The following is a 17,343-nucleotide window of genomic DNA, read 5'->3' as shown; positions in this document are numbered from 1 at the left end:
ACACACACACACACACACACACACACACACACACACACACACACACACACACACACACACACACACACACACACACACACACACACACACACACACACACACACACACACACACACACACACACACACACACACACACACACACACACACACACACACACACACACACACACACACACACACACACACACACACACACACACACACACACACACACACACACACACACACACACACACACACACACACACACACACACACACACACACACACACACACACACACACACACACACACACACACACACACACACACACACACACACACACACACACACACACACACACACACACACACACACACACACACACACACACACACACACACACACACACACACACACACACACACACACACACACACACACACACACACACACACACACACACACACACACACACACACACACACACACACACACACACACACACACACACACACACACACACACACACACACACACACACACACACACACACACACACACACACACACACACACACACACACACACACACACACACAACACACACACACACACACACACACACACACACACACACACACACACACACACACACACACACACACACACACACACACACACACACACACACACACACACACACACACACACACACACACACACACACACACACACACACACACACACACACACACACACACACACACACACACACACACACACACACACACACACACACACACACACACACACACACACACACACACACACACACACACACACACACACACACACACACACACACACACCACACACACACACACACACACACACACACACACACACACACACACACACACACACACACACACACACACACACACACACACACACACACACACACACACACACACACACACACACACACACACACACACACACACACACACACACACACACACACACACACACACACACACACACACACACACACACACACACACACACACACACACACACACACACACACACACACACACACACACACACACACACACACACACACACACACACACACACACACACACACACACACACACACACACACACACACACACACACACACACACACACACACACACACACACACACACACACACACACACACACACACACACACACACACACACACACACACACACACACACACACACACACACACACACACACACACACACACACACACACACACACACACACACACACACACACACACACACACACACACACACACACACACACACACACACACACACACACACACACACACACACACACACACACACACACACACACACACACACACACACACACACACACACACACACACACACACACACACACACACACACACACACACACACACACACACACACACACACACACACACACACACACACACACACACACACACACACACACACACACACACACACACACACACACACACACACACACACACACACACACACACACACACACACACACACACACACACACACACACACACACACACACACACACACACACACACACACACACACACACACACACACACACACACACACACACACACACACACACACACACACACACACACACACACACACACACACACACACACACACACACACACACACACACACACACACACACACACACACACACACACACACACACACACACACACACACACACACACACACACACACACACACACACACACACACACACACACACACACACACACACACACACACACACACACACACACACACACACACACACACACACACACACACACACACACACACACACACACACACACACACACACACACACACACACACACACACACACACACACACACACACACACACACACACACACACACACACACACACACACACACACACACACACACACACACACACACACACACACACACACACACACACACACACACACACACACACACACACACACACACACACACACACACACACACACACACACACACACACACACACACACACACACACACACACACACACACACACACACACACACACACACACACACACACACACACACACACACACACACACACACACACACACACACACACACACACACACACACACACACACACACACACACACACACACACACACACACACACACACACACACACACACACACACACACACACACACACACACACACACACACACACACACACACACACACACACACACACACACACACACACACACACACACACACACACACACACACACACACACACACACACACACACACACACACACACACACACACACACACACACACACACACACACACACACACACACACACACACACACACACACACACACACACACACACACACACACACACACACACACACACACACACACACACACACACACACACACACACACACACACACACACACACACACACACACACACACACACACACACACACACACACACACACACACACACACACACACACACACACACACACACACACACACACACACACACACACACACACACACACACACACACACACACACACACACACACACACACACACACACACACACACACACACACACACACACACACACACACACACACACACACACACACACACACACACACACACACACACACACACACACACACACACACACACACACACACACACACACACACACACACACACACACACACACACACACACACACACACACACACACACACACACACACACACACACACACACACACACACACACACACACACACACACACACACACACACACACACACACACACACACACACACACACACACACACACACACACACACACACACACACACACACACACACACACACACACACACACACACACACACACACACACACACACACACACACACACACACACACACACACACACACACACACACACACACACACACACACACACACACACACACACACACACACACACACACACACACACACACACACACACACACACACACACACACACACACACACACACACACACACACACACACACACACACACACACACACACACACACACACACACACACACACACACACACACACACACACACACACACACACACACACACACACACACACACACACACACACACACACACACACACACACACACACACACACACACACACACACACACACACACACACACACACACACACACACACACACACACACACACACACACACACACACACACACACACACACACACACACACACACACACACACACACACACACACACACACACACACACACACACACACACACACACACACACACACACACACACACACACACACACACACACACACACACACACACACACACACACACACACACACACACACACACACACACACACACACACACACACACACACACACACACACACACACACACACACACACACACACACACACACACACACACACACACACACACACACACACACACACACACACACACACACACACACACACACACACACACACACACACACACACACACACACACACACACACACACACACACACACACACACACACACACACACACACACACACACACACACACACACACACACACACACACACACACACACACACACACACACACACACACACACACACACACACACACACACACACACACACACACACACACACACACACACACACACACACACACACACACACACACACACACACACACACACACACACACACACACACACACACACACACACACACACACACACACACACACACACACACACACACACACACACACACACACACACACACACACACACACACACACACACACACACACACACACACACACACACACACACACACACACACACACACACACACACACACACACACACACACACACACACACACACACACACACACACACACACACACACACACACACACACACACACACACACACACACACACACACACACACACACACACACACACACACACACACACACACACACACACACACACACACACACACACACACACACACACACACACACACACACACACACACACACACACACACACACACACACACACACACACACACACACACACACACACACACACACACACACACACACACACACACACACACACACACACACACACACACACACACACACACACACACACACACACACACACACACACACACACACACACACACACACACACACACACACACACACACACACACACACACACACACACACACACACACACATATATATATATATATATATATATATATATATATATATATATATATATATATATATATACTAGCTGTTGGGGTGGCGCTTCGCGCCACCCCAACACCTAGTTGGTGGGGGCACTTCGCGCCCCCCCCCCCCAAGCCCCCCCGCGCGCGTAAGTCGTTACGCGCCATATTAGTTACGCGCCATTGTAGTTGTGTCCCTATGTCCCACCTGTGAATATAGATATATATATATATATATATATGTTTTTAACTACGTAAAACTTGCGAATATACAACATTCTTTGCTGTCCCATTGTCTGTGCATATAAATAGATTGTTTACCGACTCTTGAAAATGCAACATATAATGGTCCATGGGAAAACAATCCGTATTCAGATCTATACCTCATGATTCTAATGATTGCCCTTGAGCTTTGTTGATGGTGATTGCTAATCTACCATTCCCTGTGTCGCCATCGTCATTTATATATCCCCTTGTGCCCCCCGGCATCCCCTTTGTAGTTTTGTCCCTGTGTCCAGGTCGTCATTTGTGTCCCGGTGTCCCAGTCTGTGATTTCTCTTTGAGTGTCCCGGGCGTCATTTATATTCCATGTGTCCCGGTGTCTCGGTCGTCATTTATATCCCCCTGTGCCCCCCGGCGTCCCCGTTGTAGTTGTGTCCCTGTGTCCCGGTCGTCATTTATATTCCCTGTGTCCCGGTCGTCATTTGTATCCCGGTGTCCCGGTCTGTATATACATTCGTTTTTAAGTTTTGTTTTTCTCCTTTATTTTTTTCCTTTTTTATTTTTTTTCTTTTTTAGTTTATTTAGATTTTTAGATTTTTTAGTTTTTTTATTAGTTTTTATTTTTTTTTCTTTTTAGTTTTTTTGTAGTTTTTACTTTTTTTTTAGTTTTTTTAGTTTTTTTTTACTTATATCAAGGTCGTCATTTATACTCCCTGTGTCCCGGTTGTCATTTGTGTCCCGGTGCTTTGTTGATTGCTAATCGAACATTCCTTTTGTCCCGGTCGCTTTCTCTTTGAGTGTCGTCATTCATATTCCCTATGTGCCGGTGTCCCGGTCGTCATTTGTGTCCCGATGTCCCGGTCTGTAATTTCGTCAGTTGAAAACTTATGATGAAATAAATTTTTAATTTTTTCCCTTTTTTTGTATTTAGTTTTTTTTTATTGGTTTTTACCTTTTTTTAGGTTTTTTAGTTTTTTTTCTTTTTTCTTTTTAGTTTTTTTTTGAAGTTTTTATCTTTTTAGTTTTTTTATTTTTATTTATATTTTTTTAGTTTTCTTTTTCTCCTTTATTTTTCAGTTTTTTCCTTTTTTTAGTTTTTTTTCTTTTTTAGTTCTTTTAGTTTTTACCTTTTTTAGTTTTTTTTAGTTTTTTTAGTTTTTTAGCTTTTTTTATTTTTTTTTTATTAGTTTTTAGTTTATTTTATGGTTTTTTTCCTTTTTTTAGTTTTTTTTTTAGTTTTTTATCTTTTTTTAGTTTTTTTTTAGTTTTTAAGCTTTTTTAGATTTTTTTATTTTGTTTTCTTTTTTTTTTTGTAGTTTTTACCTTCTTTAGATTTTTGCTTCTTTTATTTTTTTAGCTTTTTTAGTTTTTTTTCGTTTTTTCTTTTTAGTTTTTTTGTAGTTTTTATCTTTTTTATTTTTTTGTATTTTTATTCATATTTTTTTATTCTTTTTCTCTTTTATTTTTCAGTCTTTTCCTTTTTTTAGTTTTTTTCTTTTTTAGTTTTTAGTTTTTTTTTAGTTTTTTACCTTTTTTAGTTTTTTTAGTTTTTTTAGTTTTTTAGATTTTTTAGTTTTTTTATTAGTTTTTAGTTTTTTTGTAGTTTTTGCCTTTTTTTAGTTTTTTCAGTTTTTTTTAGTTTTTAGTTTTTTACCTTTTTTTAGTTTTTTTTAGCTTTTTAGCTTTTTTAGTTTTTTTTTCTTTTTAGTTTTTTTTTGTAGTTTTTACCTTTTTTATTTTTTTTTCTTATTTTGTATTAGTGTGAAATAATTCAGACGTCATATGCGGACAAACATGACGTCACCTGATCCACAGATCCACACACAGACAACTTATTTTTATATATATAGATATATATATATATGTATATGTATATATATATATATATATATATATATATATATATATATATATATATATATATATATATATATATATATATATATATATATATATATATATATATATATCTCAACAGCTAGTATATATCTATATATATAAAAATAAGTTTTCTGTTTGTCTGTCGAGTGACGTCATGTTTGTGTGTTGACTGACGTCATGTTTGTCGACTGACGAAATTACAGACCGGGACATCGGGACACAAATGACGACCGGACACCGGGACATAGGGAATATAAATGGCGACCGGGACACTCAAAGAGAAAGCGACCGGGACACAAGGAATGTTCGATTAGCAATAACCATCAACAAAGCACCGGGACACAAATTACGACCGGGACACAGGGAATATAAATGACGAGCAGGACACACATATATATATATATATATATATATATATATGTATATATATATATATATATATATATATATATATATATATATATATATATATATATATATATATATATATATATATATATATATATATATTATATATATATATATATATATATATATATATATATATATATATATATATATATATATATATATGTATATATATATATATATATATATATATATATATATATATATATATATATATATATATATATATATATATATATATATATATATATATATATATATATATATATATATATATATATATATATTATATACATATTTTGTGGGCTATTGAGCTTTTCGTGAAGAAAGTTAAAAGTGTTCAGTTTTTTTATTATATTTTGAAATAAACTGAATCCCTAAAATCTTTAAAATGAGTGATTAGAGTTTTGTTACTTGCAAGTATTTATTTTGTTATTACCTTAACTATAATTTTCTTAATTACTATTCCTCAACTTCTGATTATGCTATTTGTTTATGAGTAAACAGTTTTTGTGACACTTAGTTTAAATTACCAATAATACTGAATTTCCACAATTGTTTCTTATTAGTCTTTAACTGTGGTGATGAAATATTTTAGAAGAAGAAAAAAAAAAATCAACTAAGCGTTGAAACGATTGACGATGACCGCGAACTTTGCACGTCAAACCGTTGCGTTATTATAACAATGTCAAAGAATAGAGTTGGAAACTCTACAAAGAATATAGGGCGTTAATTATATACTTAATTTTAAATGTGATCAGAAACGCTTACACTGCGTTGCCGCAGAGCTGATATTAAGCTAATAATGTCAATTAGCAATTCTTATATTTTAAAATACTCATGTAATTATAGTAAAATACTATCAATTCTTATAAATTAAAATTCATAGACCGGTAGTTTTTGGGGTGAGACAAGGGTTTGGAGAAAAAAGCCTGGTGGTAAAGCTAAGCTTTTGGAAAGCATCTTACCAATATTGAAAAACCAGTATCTTGAGTCCTCGCTAGTTGGTGAGACTTCTGCGTATGCCTTGTGCTCATGTAAATTATACGAAGACGTCATCGCAGCTGGTTCTGCACTCCTTTCGTCACTTCGCCAGTAAAGAGCTGCCAAAGTTGCTAAGCACTTAATTTTAAGCCCTCCATGCTTGAAATGTTTTTGCCGAACTTTGAACTGAAGCCCCAAAGTAATGGACTGAAGCCCAGTCTCCTGAACTTCTTCTAAGGGATACTGACGAAGGTAGCTACGGTCAACCTAAATTTATGTAATTATTGAATATTTTCTATTAATAAAGTACTCATTGAAAGCACTAGGAAAATAAATGCAAAAACACAACTCGATTTAGTTACTGGTTTAGTATTGACTAAGTAGTATAATGTAGACATTATATTATATGTAATATAATGTTGACCTATTCGGGGAGAACCTGGATTCGTTTCAACATTTGATGTTTCTATTTGAGAAAATAAGGCTTGAAATACTGATATCAGGAATCACAGAATGAATAATGGTTTTACCCAAAACAATCTGATCAAAAGCTTGCCCAAGTTTTATATTGAAGAATATTGAAGCATGTCTAGCTCTCTCTGGAATTGTTGAACGTCTCAAATACGGACAATAGCGTATAAAACAATAAGCTGAGACAATCGTTTTATAAGAAATCATTTTCTTTTTATTACAGAATAATAACAAAAATACTGATAAAATCCAATGATGAAACCCATATGGAAATGAAAATTATAAAATAGTTGTTAAAATCTAAAAATTTGCTATTTTGAAAATTATTTCCAGATCACCCCATTTGATCTAAAAACGAAAGTCATATAAAATGTGGAAGCACTAACAAGAGAGGAAAAACTTTACGACAGCTCTCGATTCTAAAGAGTGTCTAGAATTGCTTTCTCCGTACTATTACCATAAACAAACTCACCCATAAAAATTTGAGATAATATCTCTTGGCAGAAAATAGGAGAGGTAACATTTGGCAAACGGTAGATAAAGAAGGAAAAAGCAATTACTGATGGCAAGCCACTGGGACATCTTTCTTACAAATATTTAGCTTTGCCTTATGTTCATTTTAGCTTTTGGCTTACTATTCCTCCTAAGAACCTTAGCATTTTGTTTAGTCTGGTAATCTTTTATCTTTTCTTTTCCTATTTTGCTTCTATGCAATTTAGAATAAAAAGAAATGCTTAAAATCCAGCACAAAAACCAAGAAAAGAGTTTGATGATAAATTAAAACTAAATGGTCTCGTTAGTCTTGAGCCTAAGATTAAATTAAATTTTTTGTCTTCAAGAATTACAGCATGTACGATTTTACCACACTCCACCATAAGAATGTATCTTTTTTGATGATTCCAAAAATTAAAAAAACCAAATCACTAAATTTCACAGTTCAAGCAATATTCAGCGGCATAAAAAAGGTCATAATTGTCATTTCTACGGTTTGATAAAGTAGGGATTATATTAAATACCATTACTTTGAAAGCACTAAGAAAACATTTACTAGAAAAATTAGTTTTCTTCCACACTCAAGAGAGGAAAAAATGAGGTTGAAAAGGAAAAAAAAAAGTAACTCCTATAACTTATGTATTACCAAACGTTTGGACGAAGTGGCTATTAGCGATGAAAACCACACTGCCTTTTCATCACAGACATCAATAATAAGAAGAAACAATAGGGAATTCCTTTTGTAAGACAGTAGAAATCTAATTTGAACGAATTTTTCGGCCCTAGTCGAACGGCCGTCCTCAGCAAAACATAAATATATAAAAGAAGAAAAACTTACAACAACATACGACCAACCAAATACGTCATATTGTTCTTCTTGTTTTTGATGTTAGTGTGGTCTGCATCGTTATTTACGTCTTTATAATGGTGAGCAGTTGACCAATGATATATTTTATTTTATTGGTTTAGGCAAAAAACACGCTAATATTATTAACCAACATAAATTCTTAGAATCTTGCAAATTTTAAAATCTTATTCCCAAGTCTTTAAGATTCAAATTACATTATACACCCGAAAATAAAAGCGATTTGCTCATATATCACAATTAAAAACACTCATACATATTAATAAAGACAAAAAACAAAAAAGATACACTATTTCCTCTGAAAGAAAATCTTTAGGAAACTACTTATTTGAAAATTTGTCTTCTGTTGATTTTTGCCAGGCTGCTAGATTGGAAAGAATTTTGCTTAGTCATGATTTCCGCATATCAAGGGAACGACTTATCAAAAAACTGGACAACCTGAGACATGAATCTTCGATGAATAACCCTATTTATACTCGATGATTCACACCTGGACTGTCTGTTGCTAATCTGTCCTCCAGAATGCCGGAACCATCGAAAATTCAAACTTTCGAAAAGGTTCAAAATTCTCTTTTCTTCCAAAACAAGCTCCTATGGCAGATTTAGTATCCTCTCTAGAGTCTTCTTGGCACAAATTTTATACATATATTTCCATCCCAGGTGAAGTTATGGCTAGTCTTTTTGATACCCTTTACAGCAATAAAAAAAAGTTAATTCTCCTACCAGTATAAAAACAGATACTCTGTAAGACTTAAATATTCTTTCAAATCTCCGCAAAGACCCGTCCATCATTATAATTGAATAAAAAAACAAGTTTTTAACCGCAAGTGAGGAGAGACATTAAAACTTAAAACGAAAGGGGTTTTGCCCCTAAGCGCCCCGCTCTTTACGCTAAAGTTTGACTCTTTCTCAAAACTCTAGTTTTCAAAACAATAAAAAAGCTCTAGTGTAAAGAGCAAGGCGTTGAGAAGGGGACAAGCCCTTTCATATACAGAATAATTTCTGTTCGTTTTAAGTTTTAATCTCGCTCTTTACTTGCGGTTAAAAAGACTTGTTTTTTCTTATTTAATTTCTGAACATTTTGAATTAATGCATTTTAAGATTTTGGCTCACCGCACATGAATCAAAAAATGAAATTTTCATATTAATTTTTTTCTAAATGGCTTTCTCATAGTTTTGATCGGTATTTTGATAAAAAAAGTGGGGGAGGAGGCCTAGGTGCCCTCCAGCTCGGCCTCCATGGCCTTGTTTGAGGCCAAAATTTGTAGGTGTGTCAGGGACCTGCACAAATTGACTTGATAAAGTCGTTTTCCCAAATTCGACCATCTGGGGAGCTAAAGGGAGAGGAAAAATTAGTAAAAACGAGAAAGGTTTTTTCTACTGAAAGTAAGGAGCAGCATTAAAACTTAAAACGAACAAAAATTATTACGCATATAAGGGGTTTACCTCCTCGTTATACCTCACTCTTTACGCTGAAGTATTTTTAGTAGTTTTGACTATTTATTCTACGGACTTTGTGATTCAGAGGTCATTCTTAAAGAATTGGGGCAAAATTTAAGCTTTAGTGTAAAGAGCGAGGTATCGACGAGGGTTGAACCCCCTCATATACGCAATAAAAACATACGAATATAGAAATTCGTTACGTAAATTAATTCCTAAGTTGCGTATATTTTTTACCAATGAAAATGTTTGTAAAAAATTAAAAGTTCTAGTTGCCTTTTTAAGTAATCAAAAAATTAGAGGGCAACTAGACCTCCTCCCTCGCTCCTTTTTTCTCAAAATCTTCCAATTAATTACAATTAATTAATATGCAAATTTTGTTTTAACTATTTATTTGCGGAGAGCCAAGTGAAAAACGTGCATTAATTCAAAAACGTCCAGAAACTAAATAAAAAAAGCAAGTTTTTTAAATGAAAGTAAGGAGCAACATTAAAACTTAAAACGAACAGAAATTTCTCCGTATATGTAAGGGACTTTTCCTAAAGTTTCTTACTCATTTAATAAGTAAAATTAAGAGAAAGAGTCAAACTTTAGCGTAAAGATCGACGTGTTGAAGAGGAAAAGCCCCTTTCATAGACGGAGTAATTTCTGTTTGTTTTAAGTTTTAATGTTGCTCCTTACTTTTCTTTAAAAAAAACTTGTTTTTTTATTTATTTACAAATAGACTCAGCAAGATTCTTATCCCAACGGGACAATCGCCTTGAAGATTTATTTAAATATGCCTGTATTAGCTGTTTCAAATCAAGGAAGCTCTAGCAAATTAACAGTTAATAAACAAGAGCTAAAAACTCATAAGGCACTTGTGACGAGGCAAGAAGAGCTAAGAGCCAAAAGCTCGTATGGTATGAGCTGTAACAAAATTCTAAGAATTAATAGATTGATTTAAAAGGAAAATCAGAGGCTTTATGCCAGTCAGGATTTAAAATAAGAGCTCTGAGTCAGGATGTCCTTCTAAATATCAAAATTCATTTAGATCTGATCGCCCACTCGTAAATTATAAATACCTTATTTTTCTAATTTTTCCTCTCCCTTTAGCCCCCAAGATGTCGAATTTGGGAAAATGACTTTATCAAGTCAATTTGTGAAGGTCCCTGACACGCCTACCAATTTTCATCGTCCTAGCACGTCCAGAAGCACCAAACTCGCCAAATCACTGAACGCCTCCCCCTAACTCCCCCAAAGAAAGCGAATTCAGTGTGGTTACGTCAATCATGTATCAAGGACATTTGTTTATTATATCCACCAAGCTTCATCCTGATTCCTCCACTCCATTTGTTTTCCAAGATTTCCCCCTACAACTCCCACCAATGTCAAAAGATCTGGTCAGGATTTGAAATACGAGCTTTGAGGCATGAATTCCTTCTAAATATCAAATTTCATTAAGATCCGATCACCTATTCGTAAGATACAAATACCCCAATTTTCACATTTTCCAAGAATTCCGGTTTCCCCCTCCAACTCCCCCCATGTCACAGGATCTGGAAGGAATTTAAAATTGGAGCTTTAAAGCACAAGATCCTTCTATTTGTCAAGTTTCATTAAGATCTAGTCACCCTTTCGTAAGATACAAATACCTTATTTTCTCAACCCTCCCCCAACTCCACCAAAGAGAGCAGATCCGGTCTGGTTATGTCAGTCACGTATCTTAGACAGGTTTTTATTCTTCTTATCCAGTTTCATCATGATCTCTGCGCTTTATGTATTTTCTAAGATTTCCGGTCCCTCCAACCGCCCCCCCCCCAATGACGCTGGATCTGGTGAGATTTAAAATAAAAGATCTGAATTCCGAGGTCTTTCTAAATGTGAAGTTTCATGAAGATTCGTTCACTCTTTCGTAAGTTGAAAATACGTCATTTTTTCTAATTTTTCAGAATTAACCTCCCCCCCCCCGATAGAGCAGATCCGTTATAATTATTTAAATCACGTATCTAAGACTTCTGCTTATTTTTCCTACCAAGTTTCATCCCGATCCCTCCAATCTAAGCGTTTTCCATGATTTTACGTACCCCCTAAACTCCCCCCCCCCAATGTCACCATATCCAGTCAGAATTTAAAATAAGAGCTTTGAGTCACGATATCCTTCTAAATATCAAATTTCATTGAGATCCGATCAACCGTTCGTCAAGTTAAAAATACTTCATTTTTTCTATTTTTTCCGAATTAAAGGGCCCCCCACTCTCCCCAGATGGTCAAATTGGGAAAACAACTATTTCTAATTTAATCTGGTCTGGACCCTGATACGCCTGCCTAATTTCATTGTCCTAGTTTACCTACAAGTGCCTAAAGTAGCAAAACTGGGACCGACAGACCGACAGAATTTGCGATTGCTATTTGTCACTTGGTTAATACCAAGTGCCATAAAAACTATCAAACAGTTCGTGGTAACGAACTGTAGTAAGGAGAGACCCGGCTCAATAGTAAATGAAAATCTAAAAAAACGGAATTTTGATGCTAAAAGATACATCAAAAGAATCGAATTTTCATGCTGATTCTAAATATATACATTTCATCAAATTTAATCTTTGTCATCAAAAGTTACGAGCCTGAGAAAATTTGCCTTATTTTGGAAAATAGGGGGAAACACCCCCTAAAAGTCAAAGAATCTTAACGAAAATCATACCATCGCATTCAGCGTATCAGAGAACTCTATAGCAAAAATTTCAAGCTCTTATCTACAAAAATGTGGAATTTCGTTTTTTTTTGCCAGAAGACAGATCACGGGTGCGTGTTTATTTGTTTTCTTTTTTTTGTTTTTTTCCCCCAGGGGTCATCGTTTAGACCAAGTGGCCCTAGAATCTCGCAAGAGGGCTCATTCTAACGGAAATGAAAAGTTCTCGGGCCCTTTTTAAGTGACCAAAAAAATTGGAAGGCACCTAGGTCCCCTCCCACGCTCATTTTTTTCCCAAAGTCAATTAATCCAAATTTTGAGATAGCCATTTTGTTCCGCATAGTCGAAAACCATATTAACTATGTCTTTGGAATGACTCACTCCCCCTCAGTCCCTGGGGGAGGGCTGCAAGTTACAAACTTTGACCAGTGTTTATACACAGTAATGGTTATTGAGAAGTGTAGAGACGTTTTCAGGGGGATTTAGTTTTTGGTTTGGGTTGGGGTTGAGGGATGGGGGCTATGTGGGAGTATCTTCTCTTGGAGGAATATGTTATGGGGGAAGAGAAATTCAATGAAAAGGGCGCGGGATTTTCTAGCATTACTATTAAAAACAATGAAAAAATAAATACGAAAAAGTTTTTTCAACTGAAAGTAAGGAGTAGCATTAAAACTTAAAACGAACAGAGATTATCACGCATATGAAAGGTTCTAAAAATACTTTAGCATAAAGAGCGAGGTATTTAGGAGGAGATAAATACCCTGCTCTTTATGCTAAAGTATTTTTAGTAATTTCAACTATTTATTCTACTGCCTTTCTGATTCAGGGGTCATTCTTAAAGAATTGGGACAAAACTTAAGATTTAGCTAAAATCAAAAATGCATTAATTCAAAAACGTTCAGAACTTTAAATAAAAAAAAACTAGTTTTTTAAACTGAAAGTAAGGAGCGATATTAAAACTTAAAACGAACGGAAATTACTCCGTATATGAAATGGGTTGTCCCCTCCGCAATCCCTCGCTCTTTACACTAAAATTTGACTCTTTGCCACAATCCTACTTTTGAAAACAATTAAAAACTTCAGCGTAAAGAGCGAGGGATTGCGGTGGGGACAACCCATTTCATATACGGAGTAATTTCTGTTCGTTTTAAGTTTTAATATTGCTCCTTACTTTCAGTTTAAAAAACTAGTTTTTTATTTAATTTCAAAACAGGACGACCGAGTAGTGCTGGAAAAACTTGAGGATATCCCATATGGAACATAATGCGGCTTCTAAGCTTTCATATGAAGACATTATAAATACACTTTCATTTAGAAAAGAACGTAAAGTTAAGTGTTACAGCAATGAGTAATGTTGATTGGATATAATTTAAATTTTATGTGTGCTGCGTCACTAATAAGATCTTGTTACGCGGACTAAGAGTCTCTTGTGAATATTATTGTACATATAGTAAAATTTAGTAAATATAGTAAAATATTGTACATAGCAAAATAATAAAATTAATGTAAAATGAATAAATAAATTCATTATAGAAGTAAAAGGACATTAATTTTAATATCTATAATGGGTTTGTTGAACGGAAGGCACCAACTGCCATTCTTGCCCCGCACACCAAAAGGTCTAAATCTGTAGATTCAGATGTTACATGGTGGAAGTTGAGCTTTTCCTTAATTAAATTTTTAAAAAATAAGTTTTTTAACTGCAAGTAAGGAGCAACATTAAAACTTAAAACGAACGGAAATCTTTCCATATATGAAAGGTGTTGTCCCCTCCTCAACGCCTCACTCTTTACGCTAAAGTTGGATTCTTTCTCACAGTTCTACTTTTTGAAACACTAAGAAAAATTTATATATCGAATAATTTCTGTTCCTTTTAAGTATTAATGTCGCTCCTTAATTGCAGGTAAAAATCTTGTTTTTTTTTTATAATTTTATTTCTGAACGTCTTCTAATTAATGCATGTTTTGATTTTGGCTCACTGTACATGAATAATTTAAACAAAATTCGCATATCAATTTTTTTTTTTTGGCTAAATGGATTTCTCATAGTTTTGCTCGGATAATTTTGATAGAAAAGGGGTGAGAGAGGAGGCCTATTGCGCTCCAATTTTAGGTTACTTAAAAAGGCAACTAGAACTTTTTATTTCTTTTAGGAACGGTTTTAATAGTAATAAATATACGTAACATACGAATTAACTTACGTGACGGAATTATTTATTTGTATATTTTTATTGCGTATATGAAGGGGTTTTCCCCCTCGTCAAAACCTCGCTCTTTACACTAAAGCTTCAATTTGGCCCCAATTCATTCAGAATAACCCCTGAATCACAAACGCCGTAGAATAAATAGTTGAAATTACTAAAAATACGTTAGCGTAAAGACTTAGGTGTTGTGGGGGAGACGATCCCCTTATATACGTAATAATTTCTGTTCGCTTTAGGTTTTAATGCTGTTCCTTACTCCCACCTGAAAATCTTCTTTTTTTTAGTAATTTTCTTATTGTTTTTTAAATAATACTAGTATATCCTGCGTCCCCTTCATGGAAATTCTCTTCTCCCATGATAATTTCCCCGTGGAAAGATTTTCCCCGTAATCACCGTCCCTGACCCCCCTTTAACGTGAAAAAGTCTCCATGAAAACGTCTATACACTTCCCAATAGCTGTTACTATATGTAAATAATGGTCAAAGTTTGTAACTTTCGGCCCTTCCCCTGGGGACTGTGATGGATTAATTCGTCCTGAAAGACATAATTATTAAGTTTTTCTACTATGCTGAATAAAATGGCTATCTCAAAATTCTGATTCAGTGACTTTGGAAAACAAATGAGCGTGGGAGGGGCCCTAGGTGCCCTCCAATTTTTTCGTCACTTAAAAAGGGCACTAAAACTTTTAATTTCCGTTAGGATGAATCCTCTTGGGACATTTTAGGACCACTGGGTCGATACGATCACCCCTGGAAAAAAAAAACAAACAAAAAAAAAACAAATGAGCACGCAGCTGTGGTCTGTCTTCTGGGAAAAAATACAAAATTCCATGTTTCTGTAGATAGAAGCTTGAAACTTGGAGCTTGGAGATTGGATTTTGATGAAATATGAAAAGAAATCCTTAAGCGTACTGTTCTATATGCTATACTATTCTATTATACTGTATATACTATACTATTTTTAAGGTTCTATGACTTTTAGGGGGTGTTTTCCCCTATTTTCTAAAATAAGGCAAATTTTCTCAGGCTGATAACTTTCGGTGGGTAAGAATAAACTTGACGAAACTTATATGTTTAAAATCAGCATTAAAATGCAATTCTTTTGATGTAACTATTGGTATCAAAATTCCATTTTTTAGAGTTTAGGTTACTACTGAGCCGGGTCGCTCCTTGCTACACTTCGCTACCACAAACTGTTTG

At 37.1% G+C, this 17,343-nt stretch overlaps 1 protein-coding gene across 1 annotated transcript in view; it reads right to left on the bottom strand.

Annotated features, from left to right (window-relative positions):
* The window catches only part of LOC136035231 (uncharacterized), a 107,147-nt gene that overhangs the window by 25,977 nt on the left and 63,827 nt on the right, over positions 1-17,343 (bottom strand). Inside the window, exon 3 of the mRNA XM_065716901.1 lies at positions 7,990-8,272. Within this exon, the coding sequence (XP_065572973.1) occupies positions 7,990-8,272 (283 nt within the window). The remainder of the gene's footprint in view (positions 1-7,989; positions 8,273-17,343) is intronic.

Source organism: Artemia franciscana, chromosome 1 (assembly GCF_032884065.1).
Source record: "Artemia franciscana chromosome 1, ASM3288406v1, whole genome shotgun sequence".
Taxonomy (NCBI): domain Eukaryota; kingdom Metazoa; phylum Arthropoda; class Branchiopoda; order Anostraca; family Artemiidae; genus Artemia; species Artemia franciscana.
The sequence above is the reverse complement of the archived record's forward strand: the minus strand, read 5'-3'. Positions and strand labels throughout refer to the sequence as shown.